The sequence below is a fragment of the Silurus meridionalis genome, chromosome 6 (assembly GCF_014805685.1).
Source record: "Silurus meridionalis isolate SWU-2019-XX chromosome 6, ASM1480568v1, whole genome shotgun sequence".
Classification (NCBI taxonomy): domain Eukaryota; kingdom Metazoa; phylum Chordata; class Actinopteri; order Siluriformes; family Siluridae; genus Silurus; species Silurus meridionalis.
Window position 1 is genome coordinate 14,389,229 of NC_060889.1, and position 22,808 is coordinate 14,412,036.

Here is a 22,808-nt window from a genome sequence, read left to right on the forward strand (position 1 = left end):
CACTCATTCATTGAAGTTGTTCAAGCTTGGTTGACCATTGACAAATCAGTATAGATAGCGGTATGCACTACTTTGTACACATTGCTCATATGAATGCATGTAGAAGCAGATTAAGCTGGAGAGGATCACCAACCTGTATTAATGAAACCGCCTTTTCATAATTATCATGTCATTTATCCGCTTCATTGGATTTTTATTGGATTGAATAGTGCATTTTCTCATTGGCAAAAATTACAATGATTTTTTTAATATAGCTTCTGTAAAAATAAATCTTTTCTTTAATTTCTTTAATTTTCTAAAGTTTGTGGGTTATAAGACATTTTACAAACAGATGTCTCATAATAAAACATTTTATTTCATAATTTTGTATCATTCAAACATCATAAGCAGCATACACAAAAGCAACTAAAAACATTCAGAACACTCAAATATTCAGTAATGATGTCACTGCACACCTAAAGTTTTAGAACATTTTCTAAAACACTCAAAAGCAATAAAAAAAAAAATCTAATATAATAAATAGATTATCCAGCAGAAGAATATCAGAATATCTGTGAGATGTTTGAAAAAGATCAGATGTGTATCAGAGCTTACATAAATAAAAAAGCCAGAAAATGTTACAACATAGAGAACTTTAGCACACCAGAAAACAGAACAGAAATATGTGAAACTACAGTCATAGGATCTTCTTTCATTCATCTAAGGTCTTTAATCTTTGCACTGGTAATCACACATTCTTGCTCACTTTCCACTGAAGGATATCTGTAGTTCAATGACCCTCAGGTTGAAAATCTGCCCAGGTTGTACATGCAACTTCCTGCCAGCTGTATCTGTGCAGCATCCAGACATTACGTGATCTAATACCAAGAGTTGGGATTCTGGAAACAGTCTACAGTAGTTCAAGGCTCAATGGGTGTTTACCAGCTCTAGCAGTATTTAATTCATCACTCCATCTCTAGCACCACCCAAAATCTGATAAATGTGCAATATGTAATAAAATGTAACAAAAACTATGATGATAATAATAATAATAATAATAATAATAATAATAATAATAATAATAATACATTAATAGTATACACACATAGTGTATTATACTGTAGGTTATGAGGTTCATGTGGTTAAACTGAAAAACCAAATAATTACTTGTATTATGAATTCATGCATATATGGAATTGCATGATAATGAATTAAGCTTGTTATTTGCCCTTTTAAAAACTTTTTTGCCCCACTTTCTATCAACATACACATTAACAACTTGGTTTGCCAAATTTCTGACCTTAAATTGCACATTACTTTTACCTCCAACAGCAAGTAAGACCTTTATGTAAAATTCCATCTGATGCTTCTAAATAGTCTGGGTTCTCGATAATCAGTCACATGGAGAAAAAACGAGTGTTTTCACTCTGAAGAATTTATAGATTGGCTGAAGCAGCAATGTCCTTTCCTGTAAGCATAATAATGAACATTTGATAAAAATGCATACACCAAACAATAGCTCTAAATTATGCACAATGAAATAAAATCTTAGAATATGATTACCTGCACATTCCTGTGGAACATTCATAGTTATTTTGACAGTATGCCCCATAGGGTTTAGTACCCATGATTCTCCAAAGGGGCGTCATACGGGCCATTCTCTTGAGTGACCTCTGAACTCCCTGCACGAAGCCTGAGGGGGCCTCTATCTCTGGAACAGGACTGGGAGCTACCTGAAACACATACACCATACATTTGGGTAAGATAACAGAGGTGACAGTAACATGTAAAATATGATTTTCATTTAAATATCTCAAACATCATAAAAATATGGTTTAACACCTATTATTAACGAAACAAATGTATGTTAAATTTTACATGTAACTTATTCAAGATTTGAAAAAAAAGTACCTGTTGGGTGAGCACCATAAGCACCAAGCACCAGACCATGATAGCTTTTCTGCTGAAATGACATTGCTCCTTCATGCTGTGAGGATGTTTTTTAGCACAACTTTCTCAGAACTCTATCTGTAACCGTGACTATTGTAACTATCTCATTAACTTTCCAATCACCACAGATACACTCAGTCTGTCAGACTTCACCTCGAACACTCTTTGCTTCCCTCCCTTTTTCTCTCTGCCTTTTTGTACCCAGTTGTGACATCACATGTTTGCTCAATATTTGTGACAGGGGAATAAGCAGTTCTCTAGGGCCCTGGGTGAAAATTTAGTTATGGCAAGTGGGAAATAAAAAATTCAACCAGGGACAACACAAATCATCACAGGCTTATCAAGCAAGCAAGAGAATGTTACTGATAACTACAAATATAACCTTCTTACATCATTCCCCCTGTCAACCAATTTATTATGCGGTCATCAAGTGCTTCCAGACTGTTAGTGGGCCATGGACTAATTTGTTTTAATTGAATACAAACTGTATAATTGTGTAAAGTGAATAGTGTTTCTTTCTTAAGTTAGATAAGATTAGACAATCATTACCTACTGAAAGATCAGATAGTAATTAATAAAACAGAAACATTACTTACCACAGTCGAATGAAAGCAAAATCATTCCAAATAATGCAAACGAGGCCAAATGGCAAGGTCCTGGGATAAAATGGCTATTTCATAGAAATCTATATGGTTAAATTCCAGAATCCTGGAAAACAGCTTCCCCCAGGCTTCTTTAAAAGTACCTCTCTTCTTACAGGCTATTAGGTTTACTGATTGGAGATAAACTGGGTGCTTTGTTACACAGCTTTAGCTGGATTTGTTTTAGACAGTGTGTAAATTGTGCTTTTATAATTATAGTTCGTAGCAGCATTTGATTGATTCCAGGAGATTTCATTTTAAACCGCTGTATTCGCAACTATTTTTTTCACAACCCCCATTAAAACAAATACTTTTTTTTTGTCTGATACAGAGACCCCTGATAAAAAATCTGTTCTCAATACAATATCTGAATGCAGATGATCATCTGCTTATGCAATGATTCTTGGCAAAATCATTGGCTTTGCCCTTTAATATCCTTCAATGTGTTGACACAGATTGATGCCCCTTTTCAAATATCTGAGGCAGGGTTCAAATATCTTGGTGTAACATCGTTATTGGTATAATGTCCATACAAATAATCTGGAGAATGTACCAATTACTTAATTGAAGAGCACAGTTTGGTCCTTGGTTCCACACAAATTAAATAATTATTGTAATGTTCATTTTAAAACCTTACGACTTGCTAATAGCAACAGAAATACCTTTTCATTCAAAGGGCAAATAAGTTGCATATGGCACTCTTTTGACATAGAATGAGATCAACCAGTAAGAAAGAAGGTTTCACAGTTTTTTTTCAAATTGGTCAATATCTGAAGCACTACATCTTTCTTGTAGACAAAATCAAAGTTTTATGACCTTTGAGTTGTTTTAGACTTTACAGATATCTGCAGCTATGACACCTCTCTATCTCATGAAGATAGGGAATATGTACAGTAGGGAATTGAATGAGAAGAAAATTCCAGGTACATTCAATGCCCTGTCACAGTTTAATCAATTGTGCTATGATAGCTCATTGTGATTATTCAAGTCATGACATGAAAGACATTATTCCCAAAGTAAACCTTTATTTATACCCATTTGAAGAATTAAATTTAATTCAAATTACATCTATATGTCAGTAAAAGATATTTCCTAGTAAATCTCTAATATGGTATGGTAATATGGTAAAAAGGTATGCCAATAAAAAAATATCCAGATGCCTCAGATGTATATTTGTTCATACAGAATGTAATAAAACAATGTTTTGCAGAATCTCCTAAAAACATGACTGTGACTTTAAATGATATTCAGGAGTGTTTTTGATGTTACTTGAAATGAAAAACAGAACTGCAATCTCCTGCTAAGATCATCCTCAGAAATTGATCTCCCATCTTCTCCAACTGCAAAAATTGACTCAGCTATAAATTAAAAAAAAAAAGCTGCTCATTGTGGGATGTGTTGGAAATAAACTCTCTCCAATGTAATTTCATTTATTTACAGATTAATAATATGAACACTTGAAAACTTGAAAACACACACACACACACACACACACACACACACACACACAGTGTAAAAATTATGAAAGGGCAACAGTGCTAGGCTGATTTACAGTCCCAGGTCCATACTTCAAAGTATATATATATATATATATATATATATATATATATATATATATATATATATATATATATATATATATATATATATATGTGTATATATATATATATATATATATATATATATATATATATATATATATATATATATATATATATATATATATATATATACAGTGCCTCCACAATTATTGGCACCCCTGTTTAAGATGTGGTCGTGGACTTCTAAAAATTCTCCTTTTTTAAAACAACATAGAACCCAAATGCAAAAAGAGAAAATCCAACCTTTCATTTAAGTACATAACTTTGGTGGTAAAAAATCATACATTTAGAAAAAAAAACTTGAAATCATGTGTCCCACAATTATTGGCACCCCTAACAATTCCTCTGAAAAATTTTTTTTTTTTTTTTATATATTTTTCTGTAGTTGCTAAGGTTGGTCAGGGTATCTAGGGACTTTTAATTAGTAATTCATGATTTCCTGTTTCCTGGGGTATAAATATGACGTGACACAGAGGCCTAATTCTCTTACCCATTTGTCAACATGGCAAAGACAAGAGAACACACCATTCAAGTAAGGCAGATGTGTATCGACCTTCATAAGTCAGGCAATGGCTACAAGAAAATAGCCACCGCCTTAACTTGCCGGTATCTACAGTCAGAGGAATCATTAAGAAGTTTAAAACAACTGGAACAGTGACAAACAAGGCTGGAAGAGGTCCCAAGTTTATCTTGCCACAACGCACAGTGAGGAGGATGGTAAGAGAAGTAAAAAAATTTCCCAAGCTCACCGTCACAGAATTGCATCAAAGAGTGGCATCTTGGGGTCACAGAGTCTCCAAAACAACCATCAGACGCTCTCTACATGCCAACAAGCTGTTTGGGAGGCATGCAAGGAAAAAGCCTTTTCTCACTAACACTCACAAACGTAAACGTCTGGAGTTTGCTAAGCGGTACTGGGACTTCAACTGGGATCGTGTGCTTTGGTCAGATGAGACTAAGATTGAGCTTTTGGCAACAAACACTCTAAGTGGGTCTGGCGTAAAACAAAAGATGAGTATGCGAAAAGCACCTCATGCCCACCGTGAAGTATGGTGGAGGATCTGTGATGCTGTGGGCCTGTTTCTCTTCCAAAGGCCCTGGGAACCTTGTTAGGGTGCATGGCATTATGAACGCTTTGAAGTACCAGGATATTTTAAATAAAAACCTGATGGCCTCTGCCAGAAAGCTGAAGATGGGTCGTCATTGGGTCTTTCAGCAGGATAATGATCCAAAACATGTGGCAAAATCTACACAAAAGTGGTTCAGCAGTCACAAACTCAAGGTCCTCCCATGGCCATCTCAGTCCCCAGACCTCAACCCAATCGAAAACCTGTGGGGCGAGCTAAAGAGAAGAGTGCATAAGAGAGGACCCAGGACACTGGATGATCTAGAAAGATTGTGCAAAGAAGAATGGTCAAAATCCTCTCTGTGTTCTCCAATCTTGTGAAATGTTATAGGAGGAGATTAAGTGCTGTCTTGTTGGCAAAAGGAGGTTGTACAAAGTATTAACATCAGGGTGCCAATAATTGTGGCACACATGATTTCAAGTTTTTTTTTTCTAAATGTGTGATTTTTTTACCACCAAAGTAATGTACTTAAATAAAAGGTTGGATTTTTCTCTTTTTTTGCATTTGGGTTCTATGTTGTTTTAAAAAGGAGAATTTTTAGAAGTCCACGACTACATCTTAAACAGGGGTGCCAATAATTGTGGAGGGCACTGTATATATATATATATATATATATATATATATATATATATATATATATATATATATATATATATATATATACTTTGAATATATATATATACTACTGGCTTAGTTACTCAATAACATCTGAATTATAATCCGCTAATTTACTAACTGCCATGCTTTTGGCAGTGTAAATCAACCAGTGAACCAGTGTAAATCAGGCTAAGAACATTCCCAGAAACTCTACACCGAGAGTAACCCAGGATCAAACTCAGGACCATGATGCAGTGAGGTGCCAATTCTACCCAATGTACTGTTCAATGTTTATGTCCATTTATAATTATTATTAGTTGTTCTTAGTTTTATCTGAAAAAATGCTTCAGATTAAGATGTTATTAGAAGACTATCTGTAAATTCATTATTCATTGTACTTTTACTGAAATTAAGCTACCAATAATCAGTAAGGATAAGAATGCTTTCTCTATTACACTTAATAAAACCATGCAGTGCCTTTAATAAAAAATACTTCAATAAAAAATTTATAAAGCGACTTTTTCTATAGATACATCTAAATCACAAAGAAAGGCTGCTCCTTGATGCGGGAATGTCAAAAACTCCTACACAGGAAAGGCAAAAGATTAAAGTAAATAATAAAAAAAGCCTAAACTTTTTGTACACTACTCACATGAAAGTGTGGACATAAGTATATATATAAAATATAGAGTACACTCTAATGTTAACTAGTAAACAGGGTTACTTTGCAAATTGAGTAACATACATGGTATACATTGTATGAAATGTACATTTTGATTACTGTTTGTCAAAAGTTTTCCGTTGCTCTCCACAGCAGCCACTAAAGATAACTACAGCCTATTTACAATATTAAGATTAGATTTTGTTAAAGTTAATTTTGTCTAATATACAGTATATAATATAAAATAATATTTGTCTAAGGAAAATGCATAATCCAAAGTGTCTCCTATTCCATGAAACCCCTAAGGTCACATTTTCTAGCCCTGAAACCATTGCAGAGTAGTGAAAGACATTGTGTCAGTTGTGCTTGACATATTTTAACATAAGAGCTCTACATTGAAACATACGTATGAAAGCGCATTGCATTTACAAAAAAACATTTCACAGCCAGGATCTCACAATTATGACTTACTATCTCATAATTATGACTTAGTATCTCATAATTATGAGATCCTTATCTCATAATTATGAGATCCTTATCTCATAATTATGACTTAGTATCTCATAATTATGAGTTAGTAAGTAATAATTATGACTTAGTAAGTCATAATTATGAGTTACTAAGTCATAATTATGAGATCCTGGCTGTGAATTTTTTTTTTGTGAATGCAATGCGCTTCCGTAGAAACACTTCACAACTCCACTTGTAGAAAGAATTTTAATAGCATGCTAATAGTCTGTGAGGCTAAAAGTCTCAAAGCAATCATACTGTGTTGGACGATCCATATAAAATAAATACATGAACACTCATATTATGCACAAATGACCATAAAGAATCCAGCACGATTGAGCATACAAGGCTTCTTCACTCACAGTTTTTTACACCCTTCTCCTTTCAACTGGATAATGATCCAGATTCAGATTAAAGGTAACATTAGCTACAGGGTCCTAAATCTTATCTTAAATGTTGCTGGCATAACTGCAAATATGGATGCAATGTGCTACTAGCTTCAATTTGTGAGATATATTCATTGTGCAGTCATAAATAAAATGGTAAAAAAGTAAAATAATGGAAACAGGGGAGTTTGACTTGCTCTAACCCATAACAAAGGTCCAAAATGACTCAGATGTTTTCTGGATATGATGTTCCATGCTTTAATATCATACCCGAACTTAGCACATTTCACAAGAGTGTGTCCTTGTTTTAAACATGTTTTCATATTTTCAGTAGTATCTCTTGCTTGCTCCAGTGGCTAAGGTCATGCTTATTTTGATTTATGGTGGATAGTTAATGTTGTGCAAAATTCTAAGCATATCAAGAATGACACATAATTAAACTTTATGCAATGACAAAAGCTTTCAAAATGCACATGATAAAAAGCTGTGATGTACAAAACAACGTTTTCAGAATATGCAATGGACCAAATAGCCATCCCACATATATGTTTATGTACATACTGCATATGCAGTTCTGTGTAAAAGTAGGCAATTGTGAAAAAAATGCTTTAAAGTTAGAATACTTTCAAAAAATAAGTGTTCATAGTTTATTTTTATCAAATAACAAAATGGAAAAATATGTTCTTCTGAACAGAAGAGAAATCTTAATCAAATCAATATTTTGTGTTACTACACTTTGGCCTTCATTTTTTACACTTGCACACTTTATACACTTGCACAAAATCAGGGAGTTTGAAGGGTCAAATTCATGTGCATGATTAAGCAATTTTACCCAGCAGATGCTAATGATCATCAATTTCATATGTGGGTTGAAACGCAGTCATTAACTAAAACAGAAACAGCTATGTTGGGCTTAAAACTAGTTGAGGAACAGCCAAAATGTTCTACTAAGGTGAGGTTGTGGGAGACAGTTTCATGTCACAGGTCATACACCATGGCATGACTGAGCACAGCAACAAGACACAAGGTAGTTAGACAGCATCAGCAAGGTCTCTCTCAGGCAAAGTTTTGAAGCAGACTGGGGTTTCAGGATGTGCTGCTATTTTGAAGTACAAAGAATTATGGATGCAGTGGTCAGCCAAGGCCACTTAGTTTAGAGCATTAAAGATACATCATGCTAACTTTGGAAGATGTCCTGCACTGCCATCAGCAAAAAAATGGCAGAAAACAGTGGGACTCAAGAGACTGGAGAATTATGGCTAGAAGTGGTCATAAAAATATAGTGGGTAAAAAATATCATACCTTCAACATGAAAACCAGGTTATGTGACTCAACTAAGCATGAAAACATAGCAACTGGAATGCAGAAAAATGACTACAGGTGCTTGGGACTGATTGACTAAAATCTGAAATATTTGAGCAATAGCAGAAATTATATGTTTGCTAAAAAAATCATAAGCAGTATAATGAGTGTCTGCAGGCAACAGTGCATCAAGGAGCATCCGATTGGCCACAAATTTATTCTTCTGCAGGACAACGACCCCAAACATACAGCCAATGTGAGTAAGAAGTATCTTAAGTTTCAATAAGAACAACTTGAAGTGATCGTCTGGTTGCCACAGAGTCCTGATGTCAATATTATCAAGTTTGTTTGGGATTACATGAAAAGAAAGAGGAATTTGATGCAGCGTACATTCACAAAATATCTGTGGTTAGTTCTTCAAGAGCATATAAACAACCTACCTGCCAATTTACTTTTAAAGATGTGAAGTGTACCTAAAAAAGTGATGCTGTTTTGCAGGCAAAGGGTGGTCACACCAAATATTGATTTATATTTCTTTTAGGTCATTTACTTTCCATTCTGTTAACTTTAAATTTTTTTTTACATTCTTGCTTTACAGCATTTTTTCACACCTAAAACACACATACTCATACACATACAGATTTGTGCTCATTCAGCCACAAGGGTCAGCAGTGATTAAGGGTGAGGGGGTCTGGGGTGCAGTCAGCATTCCAATTCATCCCAAAGGTGTGAAATAGGGTTGTGGTTAGAGCCAATCAGTCCTTTCCAGTCTGTCTGCATAGAGCTTGGCAAGGCTTTTTATATATTGGGATTTAACAAAAGGCATGTGTGTTCTTTTAAAAAACACACACATGTACTGTATAATATCTCTATCCCTTAATACCCCAAGCTTCCTTTTATATGTTGACAAAAAAAAAAAAAAACAAGAAAAAAGGAAATTAAGACAGGAAATGTATAATATTATTAATAATACATTTCGAAATTCTGCACTATTTCTAAGTGACCGTTTAAATGTATTCAAATGAAGTGATATTGACCATGTTAACTTTTAAAAATGTTATTAAAATAGAAAATAGAAGTATGTTTACTAACAGGGATTTCTGGACATAACTGTGTATATTACTGAATTATGTAAAGCTTTGCATTGAAGCTCCTATAACGTCTATTTTATATCTTAATTATTTACATCATGTAAAAGGGTTAAGGAAAGCAACCCATGGCCTATTGAGAACAATTAAGCAGTGGTACATGCAAACTGAATATAATTCTAATTATATAAATACATTTATGTCTAAGTGTGACTTATTCTCATGGCTATTATTAACTTTATTATGTAACATGACCAAAATATGATCAAGTAATTAACATGTATATTGTTTTTTTTGCTGTTAATGAAATACAATTGCCTTGACTATTGCATTGTTGATGTGTCTTATAGTGCATTATTGTGAATATTGTTTGATCAAATTAAAATATATCAGGTAAGAAAACCTTTTTGGCCCAGTTTCAACATGGTACTAACATTTCACAAACCTTAGAAGTTATCCTTTTGGACAGTTATATGGTAAACCCCTTATAGATATATTACATGTAGTCCAACTGTATATAATGGACTTTCTGACATAGAGCCAAAACCTCCTGGCACTGTTTTGTGAATATTGGCATGGACTCAGATTGCAAGAAAAAAAAAAGCACACTGTTCCAATGGGAAGTAGAACAGCTGCCAAAAAAGAGATAGAAGCGGTCCTGGACCAGACTAATTTCAGAGAAAATGATTTAAATGTTGATTCAGTGAAACAAATGATTTACCTGCTGCTGCTTGGACAAGAAAAAGCAAGAAAAACATTTATTAATTAATTAAAAAAAATATATATATATATATATATATATATATATATATATATATATATATATATATATATATATATATATATAAAATTGTAAATAAATAAATATTAAAAAAAATTTCCCAACATAACTACAATATTTCTGCAAACCTTCAAATTTGTGATATCCTGAAATTTACCAGGGGTGGATTCTCTTCCTTCAGTGGTACAAAGTATGCAAAGAACTGACCCACTTTTAGCATACAGTTGTAATCTAATGTTTGAATAAACCTAAACCAAGAAACATATTTAACATGCTGGTGAAAAGGAATCAAATACAGCAAATCTTTTGAAAGTTAGCTTAATCCAATGTGGATAGTTTTATTTTTTTAGCACAATTTTTTTTACATTTTAATTTATCTATTTTGCTATTAATTCTATATGAAGGCTTTCCTGGAGAGAATACAAGCACTGATCCTCTTGCTGTAATGTTTAAGAATAGAAATTTGCAATAAAGATCTTGGGACTGCAATCTTCCAAAGTGACATTTCAAGCTTTTTTTTAGATTCTAAAGTTGATGTGGACTGCCCTCTGTAGTTCAATAAGGATTAAATGTCGAGACTGTTATTGATCTCTGCCAAAAATGTTTTTGTTCCTTACATATCTTTTGTATTTGATTTATACCTGGTGTAATCATCAGTCATTAGTCAGTGTTATTAATGGACATTTAGCAATGATCGAACATGTTAAAATGGAAATAAGAAAATTCCCCTAGGAAGGGATTTTTGTGTAAGAAAGTAGTGGATAATGGTATATTTTCAACAGTAAAATACCTTCTCTTTAATATGTTTAAACTATTAAGCTTTTTTATTATAATCATACTTGTTTTGGTGGCATACCTGATTACTGGAGGTGATAAGTCAGGTATTTTTCTAGGCTGATGAAATTAGACAGTGGATACATGGTCTGACTACACTTGTTTCCCAGGGATTGGTAAATTCACAAGCAGTCTTGTTCCATATGTTGGTAATGTAACTCATGGGAGTTTTGTGCCTGATAATCAGAATATCAGACTTGTTGTCTAAGGCACATGGGTCACAGATGATCAGCAGAGCAAACGCTGTCCTGGCCACTGGAAGCAACTGCTGCATACTCGGATGTTCACAGTGAATCAGACTATTATGAACGTGAGCAAGTACAGAGTTTTACAATGAAGCAAAACATGTCTGTCCTCTGTGTAATATGATTGAGCTACCCTAAGAATTAATCTCTGTACTAATAAGTTTGTTACGCTCATCATGTGTCAATGGAAAACAGGAATGTAAGGTGACTTATTTGACAACTTTTCTGCTGTCTTTTCTGCTAATTCTAAAGCCAGACAAGTGAGTAAATTGCATTAAAAATATAACCTGGTTATTGCAGAGAAGACGACACCCAGACCACGAGTGTTTTGCAATGAAGGTTCGCAAATATGTAGATGTGACAACTGATGGATCACTGGCCAGCAATTTTAAAATGCTTTATGAGGTTAATTATATTGAAGATAAGATTGTACATTTATTGAAGGAACTGATTTTGTGAAAGCTAAATATAACCAAAAAGTAACAAGCAACCAAAAAATACTTTCTTTTTTACAAAATATGCTCTTTATTTCATCTTTCAAGATCTCTAAAACAATCATTTTTCTTCATGATTCTCTTCAATCTTTCTTTAAGAAACATGTCTATGAAATGTTCACCTCCATAAACCATATGCACATCTTTCATACAGATAAAGGACCCTCAAGGACCCTGTCCCCTTCCTTGCCTTTGACTAGAAAAATTGTGCAAATTACATCATTTTCAAAAGAGGTCACAATAGCAGCATCTGAAACAGCAGCAGCATTATTCTATTTAGTCCAACCAGCCACACATAGACAGACACAAACACACACACACACACACACACACACACACAGGTTGATCTTCAAAGACACCACACAAGTTCTATCATAGATCTTTGTTTCCCTTTTTCCAAAAACTTTTTTTTTTTTTTTTTTTAAATGAACCTTTTAACAGTTAAGTCAGATACAAACATGTAATATCAAATAGTCCAAATAGAAAAAACTATAGTTTTTTCCTTTCCTCTCAATCATTACAACAAACACATGAAAAAGGCACACAGACATACATACAAACAGAAAAAGGATACATTTAAGCAACAAAAAAAAAAGAAAAAGAAAATTGTCACAGCTTATAACCCATCTATGCGTCAGGCGATAATCTCTTCACTCTCCAATAGCATACCTTTACAGTGAATCAGTTATCCGTGGCAGCAGATGGCAGCAGTAGGTCAAAAGTGGAGGCAGAACTGCACAAAAGTCCACTTTATTCAGTTCTTCAATATCATCAAGGTGTATTTCGAGCCCACAGTCATCTACAAGTGCAGGATTCTGCAATCATGTCCTCATATTCTTTGTAGACAATGCTGCCGTTCTTTTCCATCATCAGAACGCTAATAGGTTTGTATTTGTAAGGCACACAGGATGGCAGAGGGATGTCAGCAACACCAAGCTCACTGATGACAGTCTGGACAATGGCGTGGTTGGGCGAGTTGTAGCCGTAGTGCAGGATGCGTGGGCAGTCGCCCATGCAGTAGCGAGGGTTGTACATAGGGGGAGCGATGATCCAGTGGTCCCACCCGAGATCACGAAAGGTTACACGGTATGAGTGGAGCTTGCACTGGTTCTTGCCGACACCGTTCTTGGACCGCTTGTAGTTGGGAATGTCAGATCCGATGCTGCCGATTTCTTTAGAGCGGCGTGACCTTGAGCCAGAGTGAGGGGTGGCTTTAGCATACTTTGCCCATGCCATAGAATGTCCCTCTTCCTCCAAGAAGAGAAGCAAGGCAGGGGCTCTCAAGTGGTTTTGCGGTGGGAACTGTCGCTTGCGTGTCCTGTGTCTCGCAACAGAATGAACCGGGCCAGATTCCCAACACTTGTACTGAACATAGAGGACAAATAGGCTGCCTCGAAGCAAAGACATGTGGGACGTAGCATCCGATTCAGTCCACATGCTTTGAGGGCCCAGGATGACAACATCCGTGTTGTTAGTACGCTCTGATGAGGATGAGGAGGAAGATGAGACTCTGGCTTCACACAGAAACAGAGGGTATGATGCCACCGGTGACCTCAGGTGAATAAAAGATGCCCGGTTTAGTTTGCTTAGTGGAAGATTTTCCAGTTCATATTGCACAGTGTAAGTATACAGCAGGTCTGACCAGGGTTTCAGCCAGAAAAGGGGGAGAAAAAACATTTTCTGTTAAGCAATCATTTATACATATGCTTAAATATATTATCTAAAATACTTTACAGTGACTATCATTCTTTTTAAAATACACTGCATATGAGAAATGGTCCATAACTACAGATTTGGATATATGATGTGTTTAAAAACTCAGTATCTGTATGTGTGATTGTGTGATTTATTGAATGCAGGATAGAAAAGTTTTACCATTTGGTGAGGAATAGAAGCGCTTGCCGGTGACTGATGCACGAATCAACCTGACGGTGTTCGACCCAAACAATTTGCGTTGTTTCGGCCTGCCGTCTACATTGGCCGCTTTCCTATACAGACTCCACATGAACTGCAGACTTTGGTCCTCCGTCTGTTTATTTAAAAACGCGTTACTGTTCGGGTTCCTCTGTTTGGGGTGGCTTTTTCGGCGACCCTGTACTGTAGCCAGCACCCCGAGGTGCGACGGGGAAAAGGCCATTTTGTCCGCCGCGCACGTGAACGCGGGCAACAGCAGAAAGCAACACGAGAGTACGCAAAGTCTGAGGAAACCCTGACTGCAGGCGGCCTTCATCTTTAACTCCTGGCAAGGATGAGAACAACCGCCGAGGCTACCATCTTCAAAGAGAGTCACCTGACTGCCGCATGACTATGGATTCTGCGGCCTCTCAAGTCCGTGCCTCTTACGTCATCGACGCGACGTCAATCACCTGAGACACGCACCTGCTTGAAACTGCGATCTCTGGTGCTGAAAAACGCATGTAGGATTGGTAGTGCAAATAGAAATACTCTATAGATGCATCTATCAGTAAATTAGAATATCATTAAAAAGATGATTTATTTTAGTAATTTCACTACAAAAAGTGAAACTCGTATATTATATAGATTCATCACACGTAGACTGATATTTCAAGTGTTTATTTCTTTTAATTTTGATGATTATGACTTACAGCTAATAAAAACCCAAAATTCAGTATCTCAAAAAATGTTATTATTGTGAAAAAGTTAAATAGTGGAGACTCGTGCTGTCACATTCTAATCAGCTAATTAAATCTGAACACGTGCAAAGGTTTCCTGAGCGTTCTATAACATCCGAAGGATTCGACCATTTCTGTCTATACAGGCTGCCCAGGTGCTCGTTCAGTCTCTTGTCATTTCAAGACTTGACTACTGCAACTCTCTGCTGGCAGGTCTTTCCCTGAACACTATTCGTCCACTGCAAATGATCCAAAACACAGCTGCACGACTTGTGTTCAATCAGCCCAAGTTCTCCCACACCACCCCACTGCTGCGCTCCCTTCACTGGCTTCAAGTAGCTGCACGTATCAGATTCAAAACACTGATGCTTGCCTACAAGGCCAAAAATGGACCAGCACCATCTTACCTCAGTGACCTCATCACATCTCGCACTGCACCACGCTGTCTGAGATCCTCTAGCACTGCTCGACTGGTACCTCCTTCTCTCAGAATGAGAGGTAAGTACACTTCAAGGCTCTTCTCTGTTCTGGCACCGAGGTGGTTGAATGAACTTCTCCTAGATGTCCGTACAGCAGAGTCCCTGATTATCTTCAAGTGATAACTGAAGACCTACCTCTTCCTAAAATACTTAAATTAGCACTTCCAAGTTCGTAGAATTATAGGGTTATATTTATATTAAGTTTGTAATCTTGCGTACCAGTGTAGATTTATTCATTACTAGAGACTCAAAGCACTTTTGTACGTCGCTATGGATAAGGGCGTCTGATAAATGCCGCAAATGTAAATGTAAATGTTTATATGGTGTCTCAGTCTGGTTCTGGCAACACAATCAACGGGGAGGGCTGCTGACTTGACAGTTGTCCAGAAGACGATCATTGACACCCTGCACATGGAGGGTAAGACAAAAAAGGTCATCGGTAAAGAAGCTGGCTGTCCACAGAGTGCTGTATCTAAGCACATTAATATAAAGTTGAATGGAAGAAAAAAATGTGGTAGAAAAAGGTGAAACGAAGCCCATTCAAGAATTTGGAAGAGATTCACAGAGTGGACTGCACTCCTTGAGCCATTCCTTGTGTCAAGCCACTCCTGAACCAGAGACAATGTCAGAGGTGTCTTAACTGGGCAAAGGACAAAAAGGACTCGTCTTTTCAGAATAAAAGAAAATAATTTTGCATTTCATTTGGAAATCAAGGTCCCAGAGTCTGGAAGAAGAGAGGAGAGGCACAGAATCCAAGTTGCTTGAGGTTCAGTGTAAAGTTTGCACAGTCAGTGGTGGTTTGGGGAGTCATGTCATCTGCTGGTGTTGGTCCACTGTGTTTTATTAAGTCCAAGGTCAGCACAGCTGTCTACCAGCAAGTTTTTCCCTCTGCTCACCAGCTTTATGGTGATGCTGATTTCATTTTCCAGCAGGATTTGGCACCTGCCCACACTGCCAAAAGCCCCAAAGTTTGGTTAAATAAACATGGTGTTGGTGTACTTGACTGGCCAGCAAACTCTCCAGACCTGAACCCCATTGCTAATCTATGGAGTATTTTCAGGGGGAAAATGAGAAACAAGAGACCAAAATAATGCAAATGAGCTGAAGGCCACTGTCAAAGAAACCTGGGCTTCCATACCACCTCAGCAGTGCCACAGACTGATCAGCTTCCAACCACACCAAACTGAGGCAGTAATTAAAGCAAAAGTAGCCCCTACCAAGTATTGAGTACATATAAAGTAAATGAACATACTTTCCAGAAGGCCAACAATTCACTAAATACGTTTTTGAATTGGTCTTATGAAGTATTTAAATTTTTTGAAATTGGTGGTTTTTTGTTAATTGTCATAATCATCAAAATTAAAAGAAATAAACACTTGAAATATATCAGTCTGTGTGTGATGAATCTATATAATATACAAGTTTCACTTTTTGTATTGAATTACTAAAATAAATAATGATATAATAATTTTTAATGATATAATAATTTATTTAAATGCAACTGTATATTTGAATGTAATGCCAAGTGCAACACGTGAAAAAAAATAGGCAACTTTCATCGTCATTGCGTCATTTTTTTTCTTTTAGTGTCTATATAATTTATGCTTAATGTCTGGACTGTGAGGACAACTCTTGCAGCTTTGTTAGGTTTTAGATTAACCCAACCATTTTCGCAAAACACTATACCTGGTAAAAGACACACTCTGGCAAAAGATTTTGGAATCACTTTAGGAAAAAAGACAGGACCAGTTTAGTGTATTTTTCTTTTCTTCAGAGTGAAATCTATTTTTTAGCTAATGATTGATTTATTTGTTATAGATATTATAGCTTGTTACGAGTTTCTGTTTGGTGCAATATATTTGTACAATGCAAGAACATATGAGAGTTAATGATGCATTCAGACATCTTCAAGAGCCTTTAAGTATTTCAATCTATCCTGTTCTTCCAAGACTGTAGTATACATAACCCATAGATCCAGTATTTGTTTTTGTCTTCTCATTTCATTCCAATTTCTAATACTACATCATTTAAATCAAAATATCACCAACACTGCAGTGCAGATTTTATTCAACATGAGCTAAACATGATCATGAAAATGGATTAACTGAATACAAATAATAGACTTTACAGTCAGACAGATGATTCAAGGTAAGAGTCATGGTATAACAGGTTGTTTTTAAATGGCCTCTGGTACCTTGTCCCATTAGAAGAATTACAGCTCTTTTTATGTTGTTTATATAATGCTGGATTGGGTGTATTTCATTTCATTGGGATCTGATGAAAAGAAATTACAAGGCTTCTAACATTTAGTAAATGTAATTAGATTTTAGATTAACCAAACCATTTTCGCAAAACACTATACCTGGTAAAAGACACACTCTGGCAAAAGATTTTGGAATCACTTTAGGAACAAAGACAGGACCAGTTTCGTGTATTTTTTTTTCTTCAGAGTGAAATCAATTTTTTACAATTGAACAATCACCACTGCACTGTCACTTTTCTTCTGTGTTTTGCACTATTTTGCACCACTTTAAAATCATGCATCCTTGCACCACCCAAAAACTCATTACACTTCTGTATGTCCATCCATATTTATTTTGTTTATTCTGTGTATTTATAAATAGATGTATATATTCATAATGACATTCCTTTTGTACAGCTATATTTGTCATACCACTTCATACTGTATCATACTTATATAAAAAACACACTATTCCCTTATTCAGTTATATGTACATATTACTACACCTTCTGTATAACCTCATACCCTTATTTATAACACTGCCACTTGTAAATAAGCTATCTATGCACTTCTGGTTAGATTCTAACTGCATTTCATTGGCTCTGTACATGTACCCTGCACAATGACAATAAAGTTGAATCTAATCTAATCTAATCTAATCTAATCTAATCTAATCGAACTCATGAACCAGAAACTCAAAAGCTCAAAAGCAGTACTAAGGAAAACAATGTCCCATATCCATTTCCAGTTCTCACCTTTTTTTAAACCACAGATATCCATCAAACACATGCTTCCTTCTGATACATATAGTGAGCCAATCATATCTATTCAAATTGCTGCTCAGATGCAATATCACAGGGCCAGCATAAAAGATGAAGAGCGAGTCATAATGTACCCTCTACGGCATACAAGAGGTCCCAGGTGCCCATAATTGCCTTGTTATCCTGTGACTAATACGACTCTGATATGTGATAGACAGTTTAAGAGTCTACTCAGCAGCATGGCCACTTTAGCTCTCTTGACTGCTGGTCCTGGATTCTGATTTGAACTGTCTCTGGTGGATTTTCTGTTGTGCATTGGAAACCACTATTTGCTGTTTTTTTTTTTTATGTCACTAAAATAAAAAGGGTTTTCTGGATGGAAAATTGTGGTGGTAGGGTTCTCTATTCAGGTATACCAAATAATGCTAGACTGAGTGTTATTTCTAAGGTTGTAGTGTTATCTAGGAACCAAATAAAGAAAAACTACTGGGGGGAAAAGTTTCTTTGCAAGGATTAAAGACATCCTGCCTACACTGAGAAGTTTACTTTTGTATGCTGACCTGGGTGCAGTTTGGACACAGCTTTTTTTTTTTAACAGTTAACTGTGGGATTTGCGTAGGAGGAGGAGGAGCTGCTCCACTCCAAGCTGGACACCGGACAAAGCAGCGGTTAGCGCTTGAACCAAGTCCCGCCCCTTGAACCGTGCTATATTGGACTTTTCCACCGAAACTCGACCCCCGAACGGCCATTCGAGCTGTCAATCAAAGTGACTTTTCAGCCTGGAGCATTACCTCCACGCGGAAGCTCGGCATGGCCGTCCTGAGCAGCACATCCCTTCCCTCCTCCACTCCACCCCTCCAGTCCCTTCCCCTCCCGCGCCTCATACCGCGGCTGCACGAGTTGTTGTTAGTGATGGAGAGACAAGAGATCGTGGTGTGAGAAGTGTGAGGCTCGAGTGACACAGAGAAAAAAAAGTGTGGAACCAGCATGGAGACCGTGGAACAGCTCGTGACCTTTAATCACATCCACGTCGAGCTTAACGGAGGCGCTCCGTGGGGATTCACGCTGAAAGGAGGACTGGAGCACGGAGAGCCGCTCATCATAACAAAAGTGAGTGAGTCAGCCTAGGGGAGAAACAAGCTTCCTTTTCTTCAAAAAAAACTTTTCTTTTTGGAGAAGTTACTTTTGTGCAGCATGCATTGTTGTTAGATAACTTGTAACACAATAAAGCCACACACGTGTGTAAATAATGCGCTACAGGAAGGGAAGAAAGACGTGAACGTTTGGCGATGCAGATTATCACAGTAAAAAGGAAATATATAAATCATTACTGGGGTCAGAATTCAAGCACAATCTCTGTATGATTTCTTTAGTTTGTATCTTAAAAAAAATTTGAGTCGCTTTTATTCAAGTTTGTTTTACACTTTGTTGAATGAATGACTGCAGGATTCCTGAGCATTGCTTCCTCCCTAGCCTTCATCCATGTGAACTGAACTGGCACTTTTCTAATCACTGGAGTACTCAAAATATCTTCATATCTACAGGTTTGTGAGATTTAGCTTGAGCCCCAAAAAGCACGCCGAAGCTGATGTTTTTATTTCCACGTTTGTGTATAGCACGGTTGTGTATATACCTCTTTCCTGGCATCTTTCCCAGATGTTGGACACAGCTTTTAAAAATACAGCATATTAACACAAGGCTATAAAGAAGACACCCTGGGAGGGTACCTATGTAGGCGTTGAGTGTGTTGTTAACTTTTTTATTCACTACATCACTACAAAAACATTTTGGTACTTACATTGGGAAAAGAAAAAAATATAACATTTGTGACTGTACAGTCACAAATCAGGAAAATCTGTGTTTATGGATTAATGACAATCAGCTATAGGAAGTTTGAGACAATTCCAGACTACTGTGTCATTTCTGCAGATTTCCCCCCTGCAGTAGGCATGTTTCATTTCCCTTTCAGGTTCTATATAAATCCATACAACACAGTGTCCATTCCAAAAAGTCTTTAAAGTAGCTTCCCTTTATGAATTCAAGAATTCAAAGGCATTTAATGTACCCTTGAAGAATCCTAATTTCTAAAAATGTAAGGTTGAAAAATACATTTTGTTAATAAAGTTCCAAATATTTCTTCTTCTCTACAAAAATCCATGTTGGAGATGGTGAAAGCCCTGGTTTCGCTTGAGCAGGTCTTCATTATGCAAATAGATTAAGAACTCAGGCATTTATTTAATCTCTATGTTCCAGACTCTGGTCAGTAATAAATTCAGTTTGTTTATCTGCACCGCTTTCCCGTAAAGTCTCCTCACATTAATGAATGAGGTCTAAAGGTTTCAGTGCAGGATGTGGTGGGAATTGTATTAGAGGTTCTCTTTGCCTGTTTCAGCACTGCTGTATTCTGTCAAAAAGTGTAGATTTGTTTTACTTGAATGAAGATGTTTTAGGGTTTGGGAGCCACAGAGATCACATTCCCAGACTCACCCCCCTGAGCTGATGGAGGGGGAGGGGAGGGGGAAGATGCCAGGAGAAAGAGGGAAAGGTTAGGGAGGTGGGGGAGAACTTTGTGGAAGTATGAGTGGAAGAAGAAATGTGCCTAGTTTGCTCTTATTTTGAGCTCGCATGGGGAATACTTGTCCTTTGGCCATTTCTGTACTTTGTAGAAGATTTTCGGTTGTACTTTAGACTTGAGACCTGGTTCCAGAGTATTACTGATGGGCCTGATTGATTTCAAATGAGCTTTACTAACCGTGTAGAAGAAACTATCTGTGTAAGTGTACCCATGCGTTGTGGGTATTGTATACCGTTTTTTAGAGAGTATTGATGTGGTATGCCCCTCCTCTTCCAGATGGTATCATGTGCTGCATGACTGCTACTCCACCCAGTCTCAGATGTGTCCCACTGACCTCAGGGCCTTTATCATGATCTAAAGTGTGACTGCGATAAAGAGGTGTTACAGATACTTCCTATATTCTGATTCGGGACTTTCACATCATCAGTCTAATTAAACTTGCAGTGATGGTAGCATTCATGAATTGAGAGATGATGTCCTGCTGCATAGTCTACTATTTAGTTTTCCATTTAAATATTTTCTTAAATAAAAATATTAATTTCTTACAAGGCTCTGGAGGATTTTCTTTAAGGCAACATAATGAAGGCGTTTGAGTTTATGCATGCCTAAAGTGATCACCTTCACTTGAGAACTACGTTGTATTTAATTTGAGGTTTTCTACCTCTGTGGTTAATATATTGGTTTTTTCTTACAATGACCATGTTGTGGTAAAAGATATTTGCCAGAGGGAAGTCTTCTTCAAGTTAAACTAGTTGTACATTTTCTAGCTGATTTGAAAGCAAGGCATGACATGCACGGTCGATCAACCGTCCTTGGAACTATACACCAGCCCTGCACATTATGCGAAGCAGCCTGGTGAAATAGGAGTGATATGTCTAGTCCAGTTCTTCCCTTAAATAAACTCAAGACAGTAACTGGGCCATACGATATGAGAACTATCAGAAAACAGGATATGCTTTCTACTATTGACAGCTTAAACCTTAGGACTGTTTTGACTGTTGAGCTTGAGTAATGGCTTCTGTTGTAAAGCCCATTGTTGTGTGGCCACATGGACTGTGCCTTATTACCACAGCTCTGAATGCCTTGTAACAACAAACATTTGACTGTCCCAAACTTCAAGTGCCTGTTACCCAGCCTGACTGTTGAAGGATGTGATACAGATGCAAAGGATTGGCATTGCAGGGCAAGGCATGCCGATGGAAACCTGCCACTGACTTTTCCATGCTTGCCCTAAACCACTAAATAAATGGCATCTTTCAAAGACGCAGTGTTTCCCCCATTCTGTCTCTCAGTTGCTAAGTCTCACAATTTGGGATGGAAACATTGTACATTCTCTTGCTTTTCTCATTTTCTGCTGTGAAGTTTATATAGACCACAGGGCACTTTAGTCATACTTTTCTCCCCTATTTCTAATTGGCCAATGGAACTTATTCCCAGGCACCATAGTTCTGGGATAAAGGAGGGGTCCTGGAAAAGTTGTAAACATGGAAATGTTGCTCCGAACCACTGTTTCAGTGCAACTACTGGCAGTTCAAGGCACTGGATTTATTTTGCTCCAAAACATTGAGAATACCATGAGAAGAGAACTGCTTCCTTTGTTCTGTCATCTAGCAACTAGGGACTTTGGTTTCTGGACTGCTTTCCCCAAGTTGAATCAGGCACACTATCTGTGTGGCTACTGTTTGGAGGATATCACTCTGAGGTAATTCTGGTACAACCGATTTAATGAACGTAGAGGAAATGAGTGGAACAATGTTGTATTTTGACGCTGGGCTGGACCTTACAAAATCTGTAGCTGATTTTGGGTGTGGGAAGAATCTGATATCTGGTAGGAATGTGAGTTTGGCTCCTGTAGCGTTTGCCTTGGGTGGAGGAGATTTGATGGAGAGAGAGATATTGGGGTCTTATTTCTTTAAATAAAC

At 36.8% G+C, this 22,808-nt stretch overlaps 3 protein-coding genes across 4 annotated transcripts in view; 1 reads left to right on the top strand and 2 right to left on the bottom strand.

The window, feature by feature from the left end:
* Positions 1-336: 336 nt before the first annotated feature.
* Positions 337-2,082, bottom strand: leap2 (liver-expressed antimicrobial peptide 2). The gene is made up of 3 exons (XM_046852165.1): positions 1,891-2,082; positions 1,543-1,712; positions 337-1,447 (listed from the first exon to the last, which is right to left on the bottom strand). Exons 1-3 carry the CDS (start codon positions 1,963-1,965, stop codon positions 1,402-1,404), a joined length of 291 nt encoding a protein of 96 aa, XP_046708121.1. The 5' UTR covers positions 1,966-2,082; the 3' UTR covers positions 337-1,401.
* A 10,121-nt stretch (positions 2,083-12,203) lies between these two features.
* bmp15 (bone morphogenetic protein 15) lies at positions 12,204-14,530 on the bottom strand. Its single transcript, XM_046851907.1, has 2 exons — positions 14,072-14,530; positions 12,204-13,833 (listed from the first exon to the last, which is right to left on the bottom strand). Exons 1-2 carry the CDS (start codon positions 14,424-14,426, stop codon positions 12,992-12,994), a joined length of 1,197 nt encoding a protein of 398 aa, XP_046707863.1. The 5' UTR covers positions 14,427-14,530; the 3' UTR covers positions 12,204-12,991.
* A 4,491-nt stretch (positions 14,531-19,021) lies between these two features.
* shroom4 (shroom family member 4) overlaps positions 19,022-22,808 on the top strand; it is a 36,163-nt gene continuing 32,376 nt past the window's right edge. Inside the window, exons 1-2 of one of the 2 annotated variants that reach the window (XM_046851078.1) lie at positions 19,280-19,421; positions 19,758-19,855. Coding sequence is in view for 1 of the 2 variants with exons in the window: in XM_046851075.1 (XP_046707031.1) it covers positions 19,299-19,421 (123 nt within the window). In the remaining variant the exon portion in view is untranslated. Of the gene's footprint in view, positions 19,422-19,757; positions 19,856-22,808 lie in introns of both variants that reach the window. The other variant, XM_046851075.1, reaches the window with a different exon arrangement.

Coding starts and splice junctions, on each gene's coding strand:
- leap2 (XM_046852165.1), bottom strand. CDS start 1,965: ATGAAGGAGCAATGTCATTTCAGCAGAAAAGCTATCATGGTCTGGTGC. Junction 1,713..1,890: donor TTATGGTGCTCACCCAACAG/GTACTTTTTTTT, acceptor TATGTGTTTCAG/GTAGCTCCCAGTCCTGTTCC. Junction 1,448..1,542: donor TGTTCCACAGGAATGTGCAG/GTAATCATATTC, acceptor TTATGCTTACAG/GAAAGGACATTGCTGCTTCA.
- bmp15 (XM_046851907.1), bottom strand. CDS start 14,426: ATGAAGGCCGCCTGCAGTCAGGGTTTCCTCAGACTTTGCGTACTCTCG. Junction 13,834..14,071: donor CTTCTATTCCTCACCAAATG/GTAAAACTTTTC, acceptor AACCCTGGTCAG/ACCTGCTGTATACTTACACT.